We start from the raw sequence: 20,886 nt of genomic DNA, 5'->3' as shown, positions 1-20,886 counted from the left end.
CTACACTTGGGACTACTGAGAAAAGCCAGAAGGATCATCACCGATGTTGCTTGTGAGCATTTTACATAGAATAATAATGCCAGCCTCATCACTTCTGTAGCGCTTGAACTTTATAGTGCGTTCGATATACCTCGTTAAACAGAATTCGTTGCTTAATGACCACCAGTCGTTGGAAGGCCTATGTAGATCTTGAACGAATCGTAGATCAACCACTGGAATCCAGTCAACGTACCAATCATAAAAATACGTGTTGGCAATCCGTTCCACAAACCCTTGAAGCCAATTTGCTTGTAGATTCTTCCCACAGCCTTACCCGTTGACTCGTCTGGCTTCTTGTTGGCATTGACCAAACTGACGAGCACATCAGCTGGGTGGGAAACCGTAGCACATAAAATACCGGCAATGTAACCACCAGTAAATGAAACACCCGTCTGTTGCAAAGCTGTGTATTCCTCCTTCTTCTTTGGCAATGTCTCGTAAATTTTCTCGACAATCTTCTCAAATGAGGCAAACTTCACCATAGTGTAGGGGATCTGTCTGAACCACAAAGGAACGATTCCACTGTAGAGGGAGGCGAAATTCCCAAAAACTGGAACCTTGGGTGGAATTGTCGTCTGTTTCTTCACCTTGATAGCCTCCAGAGGACATAAAAAGATATCAGCGATAAACTCGGCAGATGCTGAGGCAGCGGCATACACTGCAGTGTTGTATTTGGCAACGAACTCCGGTCCAACAGCATCACTGTACTTCTTCTTGAAGAATTCATAAAACCCGTACTTTCCGGCTCCTTGCAGTCCATAACCAAAAAATGTGGGCACAACTCCTGTGAAAATGGCTCCAGCACCCTCCGTCTTGATGATGGTCTTCCATCCCTGCAGGTTGCTCTTATAGAGAGAAGAATTAACCTGTCTGCGGCACTTCACCAAGTCCAATGGTGTCACCATTGAGTGAGTAGGAGCACATGCTATAAACGTGTTAGTATCAGAACGAAGACACTCAAGTTCAATTCCAGCTGTATATATGCTTACCCACAGCACCACCTATAGCACAGGCGATGAAGTACTCATTGGAGAAGACCTCAATCTTTTTACTCTCCACAGCACTGTTAATCCAATACTTTGTCACTGATCTATCTGAATCACTCATTTAATAAATATCAACAATAATGTTTACGCTCAATTGGAACTTCTAGAAAGAAGAACAGGGAGAAACGGCCTCTACTTATACACCTGGAATGGCCCCCATGTAGGCCGCACAGCAAGACAGATAACAAAAGAAAGGGGCGCATTGCATTCTCCCCGAAGCTTCCGTCGGCCGGAGGCTCCGTTGCTGCCGAGGTCTGGGTCAGCGCACGACCCGGGCTGTTAGTTATGCGTCTGCCGAGGAGTGATAAGCGGGATGGAAAAAATGAAGCATAAGGTAAGACGGGTCTGCGGCACAAGGTGAGGCTTTTTATCCGTGGTGTTTTGTCCATGACCAAAGTAGTCTACTTCGGAGTTGATTCCTTCAGCGTGCGATGTCTGCGCCGTATACTTGGGTGTGGCGGCATGGAGTCTCTGGACATAGTCACCAAGAGTGCCAAACCTGCAGGCAGGTATAGAAAAGCACTCCAAGAGACGCCAATTGCAGAGTTTGCCCTCGACAAGCAGTTGCCATTGCATAGGGCCGATACGGGAGATGATATAGTAGGATTGCTGGCCAAAACCCCTTTTGATCTTTGCATCGCCGTTTCCTATGGAAAGCTGATACCTGGAAAATTTCTTGACCAATTGCGGTACGGAGGAATAAACGTTCATCCTTCGTTATTGCCGCGATACTCAGGACCTGCTCCCCTTCACCGGGCGTTGTTGAATGGAGATAATGTTACTGGTTGTACAATTCAAACACTGCATCCAACCGAGTTCGATAGAGGCCATCTGATAGCGCAGCAGAAATATACTCTTGCACCTTCGGAGACCGTGCCCAGTCTTTCCGATAAGTTGGCAGATCTGGGTGGCGATATGTTAAAGAACTTGCTGGAAAGTGGGATATACAAGGATCCGTCCCAATGGCTGGGGAAATCCGGCTACGAGTTCTCCCACGCACCTAAGGTGGAGCCTTTCGAGAAGGAGATATTATGGACCGAATTGTCTTCTGATGAGATCCTTAGAAAGTTTCACATTCTGGGTGCTTTGTACTCATACAAGAGGATCTATGATAAAAAAAAGAAGGAGTTTGGGTTTAGGAGAGTCGTTTTAACTGGTCTGGCCAAGCCTGCTGTTGAACTCAACGCCTTCACCGACTCTGACAGTCCAGGCACCTTTAAGTATGTTGAGAGCAAACTTCACGTTAAGACACTTGACTCGAGTCTGGAAGTGTTACATCTGACTTTTCAAGGTGAGCCAAATGAGATGCCTGGAAAGTTTATGACTAGTCTGGCGAAGCGGACTCGTGATGCAGACCATAATGTTTTTGAGCATGACCCTACGGAACGTTCAAAAAACAAAATTTAATCGTAATGCAATTCATGATAATCTGTACATAAAGCAAAATTTATTAGCCAATCACAAAAACACTTGGCAGTGTTTATTGTATTCTCCCACACCAGTAGCGATCTTCTGGTAGATGTACCTCTTCGAGTTGTTTTCTGGAATGGGTATGAACTTTTCGAACATGCCATTCACACCGGGTCTGTTTTTGATTCTGAACATTATACCAGACTTTTCCAGTGAGATGTTGGCAATCTTCTCGTAGGGGGTCATCCACTCCATGGTCATGCGCACAATGGAAACAATCATGATATGTTTCAATGATATGATCAGACATAGTTCTCCACCGGGCAATACCACATGTGCAAGATAGGTGTCGTCGAAGTATTTTCCACCATCGGCAGACTTGAGCCAGAATTGACCTTGAGCCTCTCTTTCTGAATACGGAACAACAGCTCCCGTTATCGGGACGTACCGCGGAAGTCTGACTTTGCTCAATGCCTCTCCATCAAACGCAGTGGTCGTATTCCTGATGCCTTCACTGATGGAAGATGCAAAGTCAAACAAGCCAGTAGCGGTTTTTGTGGGGAGACCAATGAGACCCTTACCAACACCCTTGAAAAATCCAGCGGCTCCTTCCTTTTCAGCACCCTCAGCAGGAGCAGTGGCCATTCCTGTGATTCCACTGGTCAGGCCATCGATTAACGAAGAAGCACCATAGGAAAAGCCATAAAGCGCATGATTGGGCTTATTTCGTTGTTTCATTACCCTTCTTCTTTCCTGGAAATCTTTGTCAAGAGTAGCAACTGTTAGGCCCTTGGCAACCGAACCGGTGATTCTTGCAAAACTATCACTGAAACCGAACACTGACTTCTTCAGGAAACTAAGTCCACCTTTTGCTAATCCGATACCCAATTCCTGTGGACGATCTGTCATGATGAAACCATGATATGGTTCGTAAAATATGTCAAACACACCAGAACTGACCGTGTTGAAAAGACCAACAGGGTTTCCCAGTACATCCGCAGATCCCAAGACCTTGTAAAGCTGGTACAAGAAAGCCTGGGTGTAATGCTCCTGTATATTCTGAAGCAAGTATGGCAGAGGAACACGAACATTGTTCATCAGCAATGCTGAGAGACGAATGGGTGCGTCGTTAATGTTTCCAATAGCCATAGTCAACACATTCAAAATTAAGACAAGTGCATCTTGACTTCCCGCAGTGTCTTCGGCATTGATGTGCTCTGTCCTTACAAACGAAAGGTTGATCTCCAAAGGCTGTAGATTGAGCCATTCGAAGTAAAGATCATTGGACGATCTAATCTCAGGAGGTTCTGGAATCTCAAGGTTCTCGTCCCATAACTTATGGGAAATCTGCTTATTCCATGGTGCCCCTGGGATTTTCGAAAAGTCAATGAGTGCAAAGAGGAAGTCTTCATCAATCTCCACAGAAAGCTCCTGCAGAAGAAGAGAAGCTTGCTTGATGTACAAAACACCATGAGTATCGTCTTTGACTCTCGAAACAGAAGCCGAAAACGTCGGATGTTCGTTCATCTCTTTACTCGATTTGGCAACCACACTTGGATACAAAACAATTGGATAAACGCTTCCGTAGAGCTGGTTGTCAATTTGTATCCACTTCAGTTTGATACTAAGGTTCTGGTAAATCTCTGATTCGTTGTAATGAAACTCAATACCTCTGACATTAACGTAGACGAGCTCTTGGCCTCTTTGGTTGATGAGAGAGATACCGATGCCCTCAAATTTGAGTATAACCTTGTGGAAATAGTTGCTGTCGTTCTCCAATGCCTCGAATTTGTCAGATTCTATAGAAGATGTGGAGTTTTGGATAGTCTTCCTTTGATACAAACTCGTAGAAGAATCATAGTTCGAAATCACCAGACATTGAGTGGGACCATCGGCAATCACCTTCAGATCCACGCTAGGTCTCTGTCTTGAATTGACAGGAGTTGGTAGCAACATAGGCTCCAGTTCACCTATTTCGGCAAGTTGTATGTGCCTTTCTTTTGTTCCTACCTTCAAAACCAGATCTTTGACCAACCCAGCTGGGAAATCCCACGCATAGGGCATTGAGCTCTTTGGTGGGATTCGATAGTATACTCTTTTGAATGGAACGGCACTCGAAACGCGAACTCCATCATCGTTGATATCTGGGTCTGACTGAAAGAGCAAGAACTCTTGGTCGCTAAAGTTTCTGATTGAAAAGGGCCAATGGTCCGATGCGTCATTGATGTTGATGTATAACCCGGCCTCTGATGTAGCTGTAGATATACGCAGCAGCTTGTGCGATCTCAATCCCTGTTTCAGCACGCGCAAATACACCTCCCCAACATCGTTGATGGGGAATGGAGCCGACCATTCTGATTTACTACCCAGAAAGCAAATTCGCAACTGTTTGTCTTCCACCCTTGGTAGCTCGTATACTGGAAGGTACTGTCCTGGTTCGATATTCAGCGTCTTCGTCAGCCCAACGAGAGTGATCTGGATTGTATCCTCCAAATTATTCCTGACAATATACTTTGGAATCACATTGATGACCTTGGTGAGATTGTACTTTCCTTCGCCTTCAGAGATGTGTATAGCCAATATGGTTTCCAACTGTCTCTCCTTCAAAGGTATTCTCAATTCGAAGCTTTGACCTATCTTGTCAATGCTGATGGGATTACTTGCAAGAGAATCTCCGATTTTGATCACAGCAGTGTTATCTCTAAGATTGCCGCCCATCAGCAATCCAAATGTATCCCGTGTTTTACTGTCATGTTCAAACGAGAACATATCAGGTCGTCTGATTTTTCCATCTAAGTCGCTGACCTTTGAAGTCATGACGTTGTACCTCTCGCTCATATACAGAGTCTTTCCGGTACGGTTGAGAACGAGATATGGCACATAAACTGTAAGCTTGACTCCTCCATGTTTCCTGTTGTAATGAATTTTCAAGAACAACGAGTGGCCGTCGTTGCTCTCTGTCTTGAGATTCGTCGAAATTGAGTTTGGACTGCCTTCGGGAACATTGATTATGCTTGAGGCAGATTGCCTGTATTGCGAACCCACAGGGGTCACTCTTAAGGTCAAGAGGTTCTTGAGGTCGACTGAGTGGATCAAAGCCTGGCATCCTTTCTCGATATACCTGGACCACTGTCCTTTCGACTTCGACTCGCTAACCACCGCACTCAGATCAAAGGGTAACAAATTTTCAATCACCAGCGGAGAAGAGATGGTCACAGTCATATGAGGATAAATCTTTGCAAGTGGCTCCAACTCATCATATTCTGCAGTAGCTTGCAAAAAATACTTATCGCCTTTTTTGCTTCCCACTCCAGGGCATTCCAATACCATCTCGTGGTCCAAAAGATCCTTCCAGAACAATGAAACCTTTTTATTCACATTTTTGGATGTACAACTGGACCATCCGTAGAGTTCATCATCCAAGAGTGGTCTCACCGCAAACTGAGCTGAATAAACATAATCTATAGGAACCGACTTTTCATCTCCTGGAGGAATTACAACGCCATGTTCAGCTTCCAATGTTTCTTGGTTGACACCATTTCCAATGTAGATTGGAGTCTGCGTGGTATTCTTAATCTTCAGGGTCGATCTCAGAGTAACATACTTGACTTTGTCTTCTCCTAGCTTTATTGTGCAAGCAAGACGGTTATGGATGCCGTCTTTACGCGGATTAAGCACAAACAGTTCTTCGCCTTCAGCCTTCAGCGATATGGACTCAATGGGATTGTAACTGGAATCCAATAGTTCACAACCAATGAAGCCACTCTCGGATTCAGATCTAAGAGTCTCTCTGACTTTCCTCCAATCTTGGAAATGCCACATCACATTCTCGCCGTTCTTGACGTGGGTCAAATTCCGACGCGACTTGTCCTCGTCTATCCAAATATTGATGTCAAATCCAGTTTCGTTCAAAATTCTGAAGGGACTATCCTGATCTCTAGGTTTTAGTTCCGTACTATCATGCAACAGGGTACTGATATGAGACATCAGGGCAACAGAACGAGAAGAGAATGTGAGCTCCGCGGTGTCCCTTGAAAATATCTCAACAATCATGGACTCCTTTGGCTCAATCGCCTTTGAAACATGGATACCAAATGACCAAGGTTCCAGTAATGGTTCCCAGGTCGATGTTGAATAGTTGAAGATGTTTACCAAAGAGGTGATGTTGGTGTGGGCTTCCAAGTCTGTACTCCAGTTCCGAGCAGTTGCAGAGAATGGCTTGACTTCCATATCCAACACTGGAAGTTCATGAACATCACCAATTAGTACCAGTCTTAATCCCTCAAAACTGGCTTCTAAACTCTCCCCATGTATAACAACCTGAGGTTCCTTGACAGATACAGCAGACTTCTTTGACCGTCCTGAGGCACTTGATAAGATGCTCGGAGCATACTTTGATAGTTTCCGTTTGAAATCCTCTGAAAAGTTGGACACCTGCTTTTTCTGCCCTTCTTGGGGAGCATTTTTGATCCCTTCAAGTTCCTTGTACATCTCCGAAGCCCTGTTGAAAATGGTCAATGCAAGTCTGATATCACGTAAAGAGACCCTGACCAATAGCGGATCAAGCTTGATGTCAATGCTGGTCAGCAACCTGGTAGGAGTCGAGTTTCTCGAGTCAATTGTCATAGATGCAGAAAAGTCATCAATAACACGAAGCCTGTTCTCATCAAATGAACTCATCCTGCACAAAAATATGCCGACACCAACTGCCGAAAGAGATTGGATGTTCTGGCTTGTCATCAGAACTTGGCCAATCTTGAACACGATTGCTTCACTGTTTTCGTTGCTTGGATCCGCAAGTAGAATCAAAGATGAATCTACGACATTCAGCGAAAAACCATAGGTTGTAGCCCCATCGGGACTTTCTGGTTCCTCCACCCTACGGCTTTGAACAGTAACAGCTCGTTCAGCCTCGTCACTTACGACTGACTCCTCTTCTGCAATGGAAGGCAGACCCCTCGTGGATCCAATGCTGACCTCTTGTGTGTTTAATGCCACATCCACAAACGACTTCAGGGAGAACAAGTAGTCCAAAGCCAGGATTACTCTTGGACTATCAATTTCAAGCATAGAGTAGATATGACGCTTTTTCTCGGAGCCCTCAGAGTATGCAGAAGCTTTGAACTGATAGTTGTCATGAATGACCTCTGGAATAAGTTCTGTGAACCTGTTGTCCTTCTTTTTTCTGATGTCTTCAACCGTGAATGACTTTATATGTAAATCGACCTTGAAGTTCCCGTCTTCTCTCAATTCGCACGTAACTCCTGTGTCGTTCAGTGAGAACCTGGACAGTGTCTTGTCGTTTATGTTACTCACCACCTCCTTCGTATCGTTGTAGAGAGTCATACCCAACTTCGGTATATTGAAATCAAGTTCAAGTTTCACGTGATCCGCTGGTAGCTGTTCTGACGGATCCTCAGGACTAGAAACCACTGATTCTGGTGTTTTTCCTCTATTGTCAATGAGTAGGTTGGCATTTTCAGCATCTTCCTCCAAATCAGTCAAAGACTCATCAGCTTCCATTCCGTTTAGAACACTCGGTATGGTCTGAGCAACCTTCATGAGATGGAACACTTGGAGTTCAGTCAGAGCGATTTCTTTTCCAGTAACATCACCAGTCACTATCATTGTAGGCCTGTGGACAGATGGCACGTCACAATAGTTGATATTGAACCCAATGTCGAGACCATCGATGATTTCCAAAGACTGCTTAGTGTAATTCTCGAAGTGTAATTCAGATGACATCTTTGTGGACCTCATACCCATTGAGATCATATTGAGCAGGTCCTCCCCAGTTTTTTCAAACTTGTTGTTCAGGTAAATCTCACCCAAATTGAACGTGATTCTATCGAATATATCTTTTCTGGGGTCAACTATCCGTGGAAACACAATAATAGGGGTCTTTATCAAAATATCAAAGCGCATTCTTCCAGCGCCATCAATGTTGCCGGCCTGGTTCAATGCCGCCTCTCTAGCCCTGTCATAAATGTACTTCATCCTCTGGAATTGGCTCAAAAATGCAAGTATTCTGTTGAAAGGATGCTCAACGTAATTGATCTTGATTGACCCGGTGTGAAACGATATGAGACTATTGTAATCTTCCTTATTGATGGCAACGTCAAAGGTTTCATAATGGAGCTCTGCAAGTTCCTCACCTTCGATGCTGATAAGGTTACGCATGATTGAATCTCTTGAAGAGCCCTCATTCACCTCATCATGAAGGGAAAGACCTCCAAGCTTTGCCAATACTTTCATCTTTTCGGGAAGCAGGTATACCTCCACATCTGCCTGACTCAATTTCATTGTTGCAAGCTTGATTCCGTCATCATTAAGAACCAAAATCACACTCTCGAGGTTAATCTTGACGTTAATCTTCTGCGGCGACATCTCTTCTTGCTCATCATTGTGTCTCAGCTGGTCAGCTGGAGTCTCTGGGGCATTAGGGTCGGTGAATGTATTCAGAGCAAAATTGAGAAGCGTGAGCAGAGACTTCCTGGTCACCACTAATTTGACGTCTGCAATAGACATCGTTACATCCTGATCAAACACCTCGATCTCAGATCCATTGTATGGAACTAAACGCTGGCTCCTTTGGTACTCAACACTGAAGATATCATCCTTCTTAACAACGCCATCATAGTCTTCAAAGTTGTTAGAGGATATCAGCTTCTTGAACTCCTCGGGGCCAGATTGCTCTATGTGATCATCAATCGATATGTCGGCCAACAGCAGATCCAAATGCATTTCAGTGGCAGTCTTGTAGAAGTCCAGTTTGAGTCTGTCGCCTACCAGATCAATAAGCAAATCGGACTGAAAAGTGGAAGTGTCCACGCACCTAGACAGAGACAACACGATTGAGTCAACACTGAAATCAAACTCAATTTGATGCTGTTTTGAAGCAGCATCTGATGGAGCAGTGGTAGGCTGTTTGGTGACTGATTGTACGTCTGAGCCGACATCTTCATTCTCATCAATTCCAAGTAAATGGTCATGTGCACCAAAGCTGCCGAAAGTCAGAGTTTGCGAGTTCTCAGTCTCATCCAGGAGATCAAAGTTGGGGATTATGGCATCAATCAGTTTCATGATAACCTTATACTGGACATCACTCAACGATGCTCTGAACCTAGGCACTTTTCCACCAATCTTCATTCTTGGGAGGTTGTAAGCACTGGGGACAATGGAAAGCTGCAGTAAAAAGTCCATGCTAAAGTTGTCAAGAATCAATGTGGATTTGCCCTGTGTGGCATGAAGTTGCTCAATGGTTGATTTCACGTCCGGACCTATCAATATTTGAGCGTCTTCCAGCTTGAGATCAAATCTGTCGTACATCAACGAGTTGAGCTTTTCCAAGTTCTCTGAGCCACTTTGAGTGGTTAGAGCCTCGATTTCTTCGATTGTCTTGGGATCAGCAAGGTCACTTGCGACCTTGATATGACCAGCATCTAGAATAGCAACCGGTGAGCTCCAGTTGGTCGGGTCCAGTGGAACAATGATCAGAGGAGCCTGAAGGTCCATCTTACAATTAATGGTCTTATGTTCCTCAATGGCGTACTGTAATCCCAATCTAGTTTGCTGGGTGAATCCTTCAATCGTGCTCTCTGCAGCATTCATGATCATCCCAATGGTATCACTGTGTATTCTCGGTGGGCGGAAGAAGAGAAATACCTCTTCTATGAACTTGGGGTTGTGAAAAATGGTAGTACTGGTCAGACTCACGTTGAGGGCAGAATCTGCAGAGCCATCAAGAGGGTTCTTCTCGAAGGTCAGGTCAAAAAATGGCTTATCCTCTTCTGAGTTACCAGATTGTTGCGAGTCACCATGCATGTTGTAGTGCAGAGGCTTTACGCTCACTGTGTGCTTGTACAAAGTGTTCTCGGTACCATCCTCGACTCTGAACTCGTGAAGCTGGAAACTCGCAACAAAAGAATCTGGTCTTTCTAGGAACTTGGCCTCACATCCTTCAAACACAATTTCACCCAGGTTGCTGTCGCCCTTATGCTTGCGTATCGCGAGAGCACCGCGCTTCAAGTTGCACCTTACCTCGGTCTTGACTCGATCTTTGGGGATATCGATGGACTCCTGAAATACCTTTTCCTCATTGTACTCAATTGCTTCATACAGCTCTTTCTTCTGTTCATCTGTCATGGTCAGGTCTTCGTGTGTGGAATCGTCGGTAGCAGGTTTTGCACCACTCCACCATCCAAACCATCCTGCAGGCTGTTGAGGCTTAGCTTCAGACTCAGTCTTCTTTTCAGCAGGCGATAACGCGATTGCACTCTTTCGGTTCAACCTTCTTGCCAGTGCTCTGTAGAGCGAAATCTGTTCAAAGGTAAGTGCATTCTCCAGTGACTCAAGCTCAGACTTCTCTGCAACAGAGAGCACCTTCGATTTCGATATATTCGACCTCCACAAAGCGATATACCTGGTTCGCAATTCACATTGCTCCTTGATATAGTTCCAGGTCCATAGCTTGTTCTTCTCATGGACATCTTCTTGGATGCATTTTGCAACAAATGTCATCCATGCAGATGGGTCATCTGAAACCGAGACCTGCGGTCTGAACTTCCTATATCTGTGATTTCTGGTGTATTGATGCAATCTAGAGGCGGTGGTGAGTACATCCCGGTACTGGTCGCTGTTCAGGTCAACACTGAACTCGTCAAAATAAAGCTCAGAGTGTATATGGGGAGCAGCCTCTGTGGCACCTTGTTTGTTAACTGTCAGATGACCCGTTCCTGAGACGGGCTTCAGTATAAACTGGGTTTCACTTGTGCTGCTCGAGTTCTTTTCAATCAGATCTTGGAAGACTTGGAGCAGCTCGACAGGATCCTCTCTGAAGATCGTCCCCGTGTTGCTGTCCAGGTAGCATGTGAGCGAGTTCAGAGTCATGAGCTTTCTTGCAAACACTGAAAATCCTGAGATGAAATTGGGAATCCATGACTCGTCAGCTGATACAGCGGATAGTTCACCAAGAGTCATACCAACAGCATATGGGCTGTCCGTGAAGGCGTGGTCGTCCTCGTATCTAACATGTATGTTCTTGATGGTGAACTGTAAGTTATCCACGATCTTGGTGACCAAACTCTCTGTGAAACTTTCATTCTTCAAAGACTCTTCATCTGTTAGTTCTGGATCGGCAGCTGGAGTCGATTGCTGGATGAGCTCCAATTCCTCAAGTTTTTGCCTCTTCAGCCTCTGCTCTCTGAGTTGCTCCGCATCAGGGTCGAACTTGCTTCCGGTGGCGGGAACGCAGAGAAGATAAACATTCTCCACTATTATCTTGACTGGCTTGGATTTCAAGTTTGACCAAGGAATCTGTAAGGTCAATTCACCCATATGGCCAAACTTGATATCCAAAGGTATCTCAAACTTATCGAAAGACTGTGGGTACAAAGGTTAGAAGACACTCGGCATTCATTTCGAACAAAACAAAAACACATACCTCTTTTTTAAGTCTTAGATCGCGCAATTTGACATCTCCACCCCATATACCAATGTTTAACTGTTTAGGATCGAAGTTCTCAACATACGACCCTAGAGTCCGGTTAAGTAGGGAAGCCACTAACGACTCAAGCATTGTTTTGTATCCTTGGATAAACTCTCGTTCTTTGTGTATTCAAGAACGCCTATCAATATCCAGGTGCCTTGGAATATGAATTGAGTTTTTTTCTTGCAAATTTTGAGGGAAGCAATTGGTGCGATACAGGTGTAACAAAGGAGGATCTGCTTTATGCGCAGATATGGCCCATGTTTAAGTTGCTAAAATGGGTCCTTCACTACGGTGCGGCTCACCCAGAATTATATTAAGCCGTTCATGAGGGGAAAAGGTAATAGTGTTGAGTTAATATTATTTTTGTTGGATCCGAAATATATATTTTGAGTCTGGTAAGATTAAAATATGATTGAAGGATTTTAAGAATAGTCACCAGTAAAATATATCGGGATTTTCAAAAAATCTAAGTTTTCTCAGTTAATTATCCAAACCTGTCATGCACAAAGATGCAAGCAAAATGCCATCACATGCTAGCAGAGTCCGCTCTTCCATTCTATTTCTGATCGAATTACCATAATAAATTGATTAAAATATTTCAAGTCCGCGTCTTGGTTATTTGTTTTTAGTTTTTGTATCCTTCAAAGATTTTAGCAAGCCAATTTTAGGTGTTGCCTACTTTGGCCATGGTCTCACCAAGGTCCGGTTAACCTACTCAAACTCATCGTCTAAGGTCCTGGAAAACATTTGAATAGAATAAATAATCAAATAAACGTCTTCTTATTCGAATTACCGTAATAGTCTATCAGAGACAACATTATCATGACTTAACATGTGTTTCTCCCTCCTTGACGTTCTGTGCCTGGAGTCTCGCCAGGTAAACTTGATCACGTCTTGCTTGTTCCAAATCCATACGAGCATTGGCCCACTTTCTCAGCTTCTGTCCATACTTCAGCATGAACAATGGGAAAGGAATACCCAGACCAAGCCCAATGAAGGCAAACAGTGTATTACCCCAACCGTAGCCCAAAGCATTGAACATATACGAAGCGAATAGCGGAAACGCAAATCCGAAACATGAGCGATAAGTTGCAGCCGCTGCAGCAGAACTTGCCGCAAACCGTGGGTTCATGTCAATGAGGTAATTCTGGATGGCCTGGAAGACGACGATCAGATGGAATGCAAAGATAGCGGCACCAATGGCAGGCATTATCCAGTGAATATGGTGCTGAGCGGACCATCCGTACCAGAACAGACCAATAGGGCACCCCAAACCAGCGAATATAAGAGTGGGTAGTCTGAATTCAGGTTCGGCAACGCCTCCATTTTTGGCCTTGAGCTTGACATAGAAATAACTCACGGCCCAAGTCCAAACCACAATTCCAATTGCAAAACCAACTCCCATTGACATGTACATAAGTCCTGATATTCCCTTGTTGAACCCGTAGACGGTGCCCCACACTTTGGGGAAAGTGGTGATCATGAGATACATCATACCATACACGAACGCCTGGAAGGCTCCAAGCCCGATGATGACTGGATTCGTGCAAAGAAGCTTGACTGGCCTGGCAACATTAACGAGAATCTTCTCTGTGGTGGTGGAGCCATCCGCAATATCATATATCGTCTTTAAATTTGGGTTACCAGTGGCTTTTCTAAGTTTTTTGGCTTTGTCCCTCAGTAAAGTAGGCGAGTAAGTTTCCTGGTAGAACAGCAAACCAGTGATTGCAACTGATCCGTTGAGGATGCAAAGAACCCAGAATATCCAGCGCCAGCCGCAATTCTCAACGATAAAGCCAGCAACCACGGGACCAAAGACAGGACCAAATGTAGGGCCAATAGAATAGAATGCCATAGCAAAGTTTCTCTCTTTGTCGTCCCACAGATCACCAAGTACTCCAGCTCCAATCGAAAGTGGAGCGGCACCTGAACAACCCGCAAAAAAACGGAGGATGATCATCTGAGCCGTATTCTGCGAAAAGCTGCATCCCAGATTGAACGCGAACAGACAAATGATGGAGACTGTCAGCACCAATTTCCTTCCAAACATCTCGGAGAAGGGTGCCAATGCGAGTGGGGTGATTGCCCATGCTAGAATAAATATACTGACCACAAGCGATTGCAATGCTGGGTTGGTGATGTTGAAGTCTTTGGCAATGGCGGACATTCCTGGCGATAGCATGGAAGAAGACACTGGTGAAACGAATGTGTAAACAGACACAATCAGCGTGGAGATCCATTTCCTTGGTCTTGACCAATTTCTTGGGAACGCCGGATCATCAGGACCATCCCAGGTGACTAACTCGGGATCCACGTTGGAAAACTCAGCTCCATAGCCTTTGACAGCCATAACGTTCTCTGGTACTTGTTCAGGGTACTCGAATGATTTTGCTTCTGGAGCTTCCTCGTCCGAATCATGAGCACTAGTCTCGACATCCGAAGGAGTATTCGACTCCATCACACGCTGGGCAGTTTTCTCACGCTCAGATGCCCTATGCGATAGTGTAGTCAAGATAGTATTCACTGTTCTAGTCCGTTGAAGCTGTATATCGTCATTGTCCATGTCTCCATATATATCCTTTACAGACAAACCACGAGAAGCCATGGAGTCACCTGAAACCACAGAAGTTCCACTTCGTTGAGATACCCCAGTGAGGATACGTTCAAGCCCGAAACGGCCACTGGCAGAACTAGACATTCTTTGACCAGAATGCAAACTGGAAGATCTCCTTGAACCCGTGTATTTGTGAGACTCCAAAGCTTGAGGAGTTGAAACACCGGGATCTTCGATGGCCTCTACCGAGGAACTCAGCGAAGCAGAGCCGGGGGTATATGTTGGGTCAACATCCCTGCCTGACATTTTCAGAATGTTTTGGTGCTTGTAGCAAGTAGATCCGGGTATTTGAAAACGACAACCGCCAGTCTGACTATGAGTCTGATTACTGGTTTGTTTATTCGACCAACTGGAAAAGAAGGCTATAACAACTTAAAAATTTGAACAACCTGTAAGACCTGGTTATAACAGCTTGTACAACCAGAAAGGACGTTGTCTTCGAATGGACTGGCGAGGCTGAGGGATTAAAATGTGGAGTACTCAAAAATTATTTTTTGAAAGTATGTGTGATGCACGCCAAGGCCCCTATTACAGCGGAGTTTCAACGGCGGTCCAAGTTTTGATAGCTGTGAACTTTTCGTTGATATATCTAGGTTTCCCAACAATTTGAGGAGAGCATCAAAAGGAGTAGTTAGCAAGTCTAGTCATTTGCCAGGATTTGCTGGGGTGGGCAATGGAGATAAGTGTAGCCGTTTAGATGCATGTGGACCATTTCGATCTCCGCCTTCGGCAAATGGCTTCGGGTATCGGGAACTCAAACGATTGCCGATGCCAAAGCAAAGGTTCTACCCCAGCGATGGCAATGCCAAGACTAGTGCTTAAAATTAACGAGAGATAATATTACAGTGGAGAACCACGTATAGGACCCGTTTCGGACCGTGGCTCCGGCTTAATTCGTTTCACTAACGGTGTGTTTCGGGTAAGATTTGATGTTGTTAGCATTTGCGTTTCGGGCATGAAATTCTCGAGACTAAGAGAGTATTAACTTCCTAATATCCCGCAGTTATCCGTAATTATCCGACCTTACCCGACTGACAGAACTACTGGCAATGAGCCGCACAGTTGAGACTGGAGCATTGGCTGGTGGGAGCACAGCTGACCTTGAGGCCAAAAGATTCTTTATGTGAAGAAGAATCTTGCAATAGCACAACTCCATGCTTAATGCCTCTGCGAATCAATTCCCTCTCTATCGATGAGAGTGAATTTCACTTATGCGTCACCCTCCCCTCTTTTTTACCTAAAGGCGTTGGGATTAGGGACGGTCACGTGAAATGAAATCGCCCTGGCCTCTTCACACGAGATGATTTGGCAGCCAGCGTCGTTTGAGTGGTTGTAACTAAGCAACTGTTTAAACGCACCAAAACAAAAACAAAAACGCCCCGAAAGAAACATAAATTACCCTTTATAACCATATTCTCAAAATAGATAACTCACTGCTTTCAACAAATTCTTAAATCCCTATAAAATCCATCCCTTTCACACTTTTTCCATCCGCAGCATTGTCACGTGACTATTTTGTTTTGCGTGCGTGCCCACAAAAGATTTTCTTAGTCTTGTGAGGAGTTTGGAGAGAGACGCTCGTATCCCTTCAACCTTTGGAAGCGCTATTTCCTGTCTGGTCATTCTCCACTGTTCGTGAACCGTTTGTCACAGCTATTGGGTGATTTGCCTCTAGGTATTTCTCCGTGAACGTGTTCCACCACCTTTTTTCCCGCATTGGAGCCCGAACCTCGATTTTTCAGAACCCTTCATTTGCTACAAGATCCATTTAAGATGACGAATCTATAGCCCGGATCAGCTAACCCAGACTACACCATTGAATCTTGAATACCTTTCACCAAAAGCCTGTGAAAGTCAAGCCGATAGCATCTTCTAGAAGATATCCAAATCGAAAGCACTCATGACTATGGAGGCATCGAATTTTGCGCTGGCGTCGCCATCACTGGAATCTCCTGTGAAGAAGCCCTCAACGTCATCATCAACTTCATCTTCCATCAAACTGGGTCTTTCATCCAGGTCGCACGCCAAGTTGGCCGTTACGGATACCCCAGAGCTGGTGAGATTGTGCAATCATTACCTACAGACCAAGAATGTGGGAGGTTTGGCCATGATTGCCAGACAGCGAGGTTTGCCTCCAGCGCTCCGTGCCAAGGCATGGCCTGTTTTGTTGCGGTACCATCCTTTTGTGATTAACCCCTATATCACACCCGACTTTGAGGTGGAGCTTGATGAGAACGACGAGACGCCAGTATCTGAAGATACGTCTGTGGCCAAGATCAAGAGTGATTTACGCAAGTACCTGAAGTCTTCCAGAGCCACTCTCGAACCAAAAAACCTCACACCTGAGCTGAGAGAGCTTTTCTCCACTCAGGATGAGATCTTCCAGACTATCGAAAGGGCCATCGTGAAGTTCATGAAGAAATGGGGTTCTATTATAAATTACGACTCTGGTCTGGCTTGGGTTGCACTAGGGCTCGCCGAGTGGATTCCGCCTTTGCCAGATTCAAACTATGTGCTCTGTGGAAGAAACGACATCGCTAAGAATGGAACGAAGCTAAGAAATCTCCTCGACGACTTTTTCGAGAGACTGCCTGAAGACCAATTGAATAGCGTGATATCAACCCACTCTGTATCCAGTTCACCCAAATCTTCGGATGGATCTGTGGACGACCCCTCCTTTTTACTTCCTGAAACTGCCACCGACTACACGGTAAACGGCTCTAGTGGGTTGCGTTCTCCCTTCAGAGAATACCCTTACAAGGTGATGACTTTTGCAGAGATATACGAAAGACTGGTGTTGGTCATTCTTCACTCACCAGAGCCACGTGAAGAAGAGACGACTGCTGGCCAGAACAAGGGCTCTCAGACCACGGAGGAGTCGTTGATGAACACTCTGCCAATGAAGGGAGGATCTCCAAATGATCGTATCGCGTTTTTCCTCTACTGTCTGCGAAAGTGTCTCCCCGAGTTAAACCAGTTTTTAAGCGAGGAGGACATTCTGAACACGAACAGTCAGAAGGATGACTGGATTATCTGGTGGCTCAAATGGTGTGGTGCAAAAGCCTGGTCGCGTTATGACCGTGGACGCGTCTGGGATATGCTTCTTGGTTGGAGGGATTCTAAATCTTTCTCGCAGGAAGACGTATCCCGACTAGGACTCACTCCTCAAACATCGGAGTTACTTGGTCCCGACTTCTTCTGGAATCCTCTCTCTTTGAACAACACTTGCAGACCGTCGCTAAAGCCTCTTATCTCGTCTCTATCATCTACAAACTTGTTGAGTATGGGGTCCGGAGGGTCTCGATCCTCTAGTGCAGACACTGAATTGGTCCCTCCGGTTTCAGTGCTGGATCCTCATTTTGAACTCATATTCATATCTGTTGCGTTTCTGAAGTCGAAGGAGTTTGCACTTTTGGAACTTGAACAGAGCGAAATACGAGAATTTCTCAACAAAGCTTCATCACAGACCGGTCCAAACTTTCAACACATTCTGGAGTCCGAGTACAAAGCCAAGATCAACGCCAAACTGGATGCTATGAATGGAGTCGACCCTTCCACTGCGACACCTTCGCTGAACGAATCGGTAGACACATCGCAGCATCCTCACTCAATGACATCCACAAACTTCAAACACAGAAAATCTTCAAGAGACATAGAGAACGTTATATACGAGGCCGGCGAGATATGGCGCAAATGGCTATGGCAGGAAACAGTTGACGAAAACAACTAAAATGATCAAAACATACAGTTATTAGAATACGCAAAAAACACAAAAACGAATCCACAAATGAAGGTCACATTGTCTGCAATTATTTTTATTATATCGTTATTCAGACTGCATGCACTCAATCGTAATATTTAACAGAACGCTTTCTCATATCTTGCGTCTTCGACTGAAAAATTAGGTGTAATGATGACACCTTTTTCGAGATTGCTTTCCATCCTCTACTTCTCCTGAGGATCTTTCAGCTTCTCAATTTCCCTTCTCGACATCTCCTTATCGATTGCTATCTGATTCAACCTCTTCATCTCCTCATCCTCTTTCCGCTTCTTCTCTTTCTGCCTTTCAAGTTTCTCGGCACGTCTCTTAGCGGCCTGCTCCTTCATCTTGGCCATCTCAGCCTCTTCGAACTTCTTCTTGGCATCTTCTTGCTCTTTCAAGACTTTGGCCTGCTCTTCCTCCTCCTTGAGCTTCTGTTTCCTGGCCATCTCGGCTTCTTTCTCCTTTTCTGCCTTCAATGCGTTCTCCTCCTCAATCTTTTTGGCATTCTCTTCCTCCTTCAGCATGCGTGCTTCGCTCAACGCGAGCTCCATCTCGGCTGACTCCTTCTTGCGCTCTTCATCGTTGGTCTGACTGTTGACGATATCGTCGCCATTACCCTTCCTGAATTTCACAAATTGATAGTTCTTGCCGTTTTTACCACTGACGTAAGGGTTCAGTGGGAAAGAATTGAAGACTTCCTCGTGAGGGTTGTCTGTCTTCTTCGATTTCTCCAACTTGTCCTTGAAGTCGTCATCATATTTCTCAAACAAGCTCATTGGATCCTGGTTTTCTTCCTCATCATACCACTCAGTACTGGCACCCGAATTATACTCGTCATCCATCTCCAACAGATATTCATCCACTTCGGACCAGTCCACCTCGATCTTTCTCCCGGTCTTGCGGAGATCTGTGTTCTTGAACACATTGAACTTGAGCCTCTTCCAGTCCTCGTCAACTTCTTCAAAAGCAAGTTTCCATGCTTTATCATAGAACTTTTGGATCTTGGCCCTTTCCAGTCTTCTCTTTTCTTCCTGTGCCATCCATTCCATGTGCCTCAAGTCGTCGGAAGATGGCTCGTAGATATGCCAGATAGTATAATGGGGCAAACCAATAACACTATATCCCATGCGCTTGCACAGCTTGCCAAATCCCTCAGTCTCAGCATGTTTCTGGAACGAGAATGCTGGGAAATTCGACCCGCTCTTGAAAACGTTGGCTTTGGAGAGAATTGAAACACCTCCAATTCCATCCAACTCCATCTCCACCTCTGGATCCCCGTTGGCATCACGAAGATATGCCAGATGTGGCCTCCAGGTCGCATACTCAACGTAACCCTCTACGATGACGGCATCCTCATCCAGCCTGTCAGCCAGCTCGATTCCACCCTCACTTTCCTGCCATGAATTAAGATCGTATGGTTGCTCGTAACCAAGCCAATCGGGCAAAGGTCTCCAGATATTGGGCACAATAACATCTCTGTCGTGGTGCATCAGGTCTTCTATTATGGTCGCGGGAATTGTCTCCACATCAGCATCACGCCAATAGACCCAAGCATGGTCTGGTCTCAAAGCTGTAGATAATAACCAATTACGTGCAATAGCCATGAGCTTTCTTCTGGGGCCTTGGGCTTGAAATCCATGACGATCACTAAACGACTGACCTATGATCTGTCCAAAGTCCTTTTCGTAGATATTGATTCTACCAAAGTGGAAACTTGAATCGGGATCGGATTGTATCTCTGCAAGATGCTTCTTGAGATCCTTTATCGTTGAGTCAGAGGTATCCGAGATCAGGAACGCAAGATCAATCAGATTATGAGGATATGTCAAGTTTCTCATGTGGCCAAAGAACATGGGCAAATGCGCAGAGGCATCACGAAGTGGAACGCAGAACAACACACGTTCGTCTCTATTCCAGCCTTCTGGGGTGGACCTGTAGTCCTGCAAATCGTAGAACTCAATTCCGAAATCGTCAAAGTTGCCCGTTTTGGATGCATAACCAGAGGGCAAATCTGGATAGTACCCACTTCCTGAGTGGTTGGAGTGTCTGTAATCCACAGCATAACTTGCTAAAAAGTACCCCAATATACCCAGAGGCAATGTGGCATACAGAATCCAAAAAATTACCCTCAACAACGAACTGGCTCCTGCCTCAGCTTCTGCTTCAGCAAAACCTGCGGCCGTCGGACTAATGCTAAGAGAAGCGTTTCTTTGGTGTCTTTTTCTCGGCTGTAAAAACTGTTGTTCCTGCGATCCAACAGGTGATATCTCCCCCGCATCAGACGGGAGATGGTGTATGACTGAAGAAGGAGAGGAGTATGGGGAGTTCGAATCGGAATTCCTCCCTGGCGACGAGCTAATCCCACTCTCCAGATCTGGAGGAAGGGACACCTCCTTCTCGCTGAGGTCGAAGCTTTTTTCCATTTTTGGGAGAGCTATAGATTGCGAATACCCAGATTTGATGCTCCCAAAAGCTTCTTATTTTTTTTGCGTGGCAAGAACGCTCCTATTGTTGGAGTGACTTT

At 45.2% G+C, this 20,886-nt stretch overlaps 6 protein-coding genes across 6 annotated transcripts; 2 read left to right on the top strand and 4 right to left on the bottom strand.

Annotated features, from left to right (window-relative positions):
* Nucleotides 1-152: 152 nt before the first annotated feature.
* KUCA_T00000469001 (uncharacterized protein) lies at nucleotides 153-1,146 on the bottom strand (the record flags this gene model as incomplete). The annotated part of the gene is made up of 2 exons (XM_022605012.1): nucleotides 153-964; nucleotides 1,029-1,146. 2 exons carry the CDS (start codon nucleotides 1,144-1,146, stop codon nucleotides 153-155), a joined length of 930 nt encoding a protein of 309 aa, XP_022456523.1.
* A 326-nt stretch (nucleotides 1,147-1,472) lies between these two features.
* Nucleotides 1,473-2,492, top strand: KUCA_T00000468001 (uncharacterized protein; the record flags this gene model as incomplete). The annotated part of the gene is made up of 1 exon (XM_022605011.1): nucleotides 1,473-2,492. The coding sequence occupies one exon, from the start codon at nucleotides 1,473-1,475 to the stop codon at nucleotides 2,490-2,492; it is 1,020 nt and encodes a 339-aa protein (XP_022456522.1).
* Nucleotides 2,493-2,543: 51 nt separating this feature from the next.
* KUCA_T00000467001 (uncharacterized protein) lies at nucleotides 2,544-12,072 on the bottom strand (the record flags this gene model as incomplete). The annotated part of the gene is made up of 2 exons (XM_022605010.1): nucleotides 2,544-11,876; nucleotides 11,938-12,072. The coding sequence occupies 2 exons, from the start codon at nucleotides 12,070-12,072 to the stop codon at nucleotides 2,544-2,546; spliced, it is 9,468 nt and encodes a 3,155-aa protein (XP_022456521.1).
* A 733-nt stretch (nucleotides 12,073-12,805) lies between these two features.
* KUCA_T00000466001 (uncharacterized protein) lies at nucleotides 12,806-14,845 on the bottom strand (the record flags this gene model as incomplete). The annotated part of the gene is made up of 1 exon (XM_022605009.1): nucleotides 12,806-14,845. The coding sequence occupies one exon, from the start codon at nucleotides 14,843-14,845 to the stop codon at nucleotides 12,806-12,808; it is 2,040 nt and encodes a 679-aa protein (XP_022456520.1).
* Nucleotides 14,846-16,499: 1,654 nt separating this feature from the next.
* Nucleotides 16,500-18,329, top strand: KUCA_T00000465001 (uncharacterized protein; the record flags this gene model as incomplete). The annotated part of the gene is made up of 1 exon (XM_022605008.1): nucleotides 16,500-18,329. The coding sequence occupies one exon, from the start codon at nucleotides 16,500-16,502 to the stop codon at nucleotides 18,327-18,329; it is 1,830 nt and encodes a 609-aa protein (XP_022456519.1).
* A 215-nt stretch (nucleotides 18,330-18,544) lies between these two features.
* On the bottom strand, nucleotides 18,545-20,785 carry KUCA_T00000464001 (uncharacterized protein; the record flags this gene model as incomplete). The annotated part of the gene is made up of 1 exon (XM_022605006.1): nucleotides 18,545-20,785. The coding sequence occupies one exon, from the start codon at nucleotides 20,783-20,785 to the stop codon at nucleotides 18,545-18,547; it is 2,241 nt and encodes a 746-aa protein (XP_022456518.1).
* Between the last annotated feature and the right edge of the window lie 101 nt (nucleotides 20,786-20,886).

The sequence above is a fragment of the Kuraishia capsulata genome, genomic scaffold (genome assembly GCF_000576695.1).
Source record: "Kuraishia capsulata CBS 1993 genomic scaffold, Kuraishia_capsulata_scaffold_1, whole genome shotgun sequence".
NCBI lineage: Eukaryota > Fungi > Ascomycota > Pichiomycetes > Pichiales > Pichiaceae > Kuraishia > Kuraishia capsulata.
The sequence above is the reverse complement of the archived record's forward strand: the minus strand, read 5'-3'. Positions and strand labels throughout refer to the sequence as shown.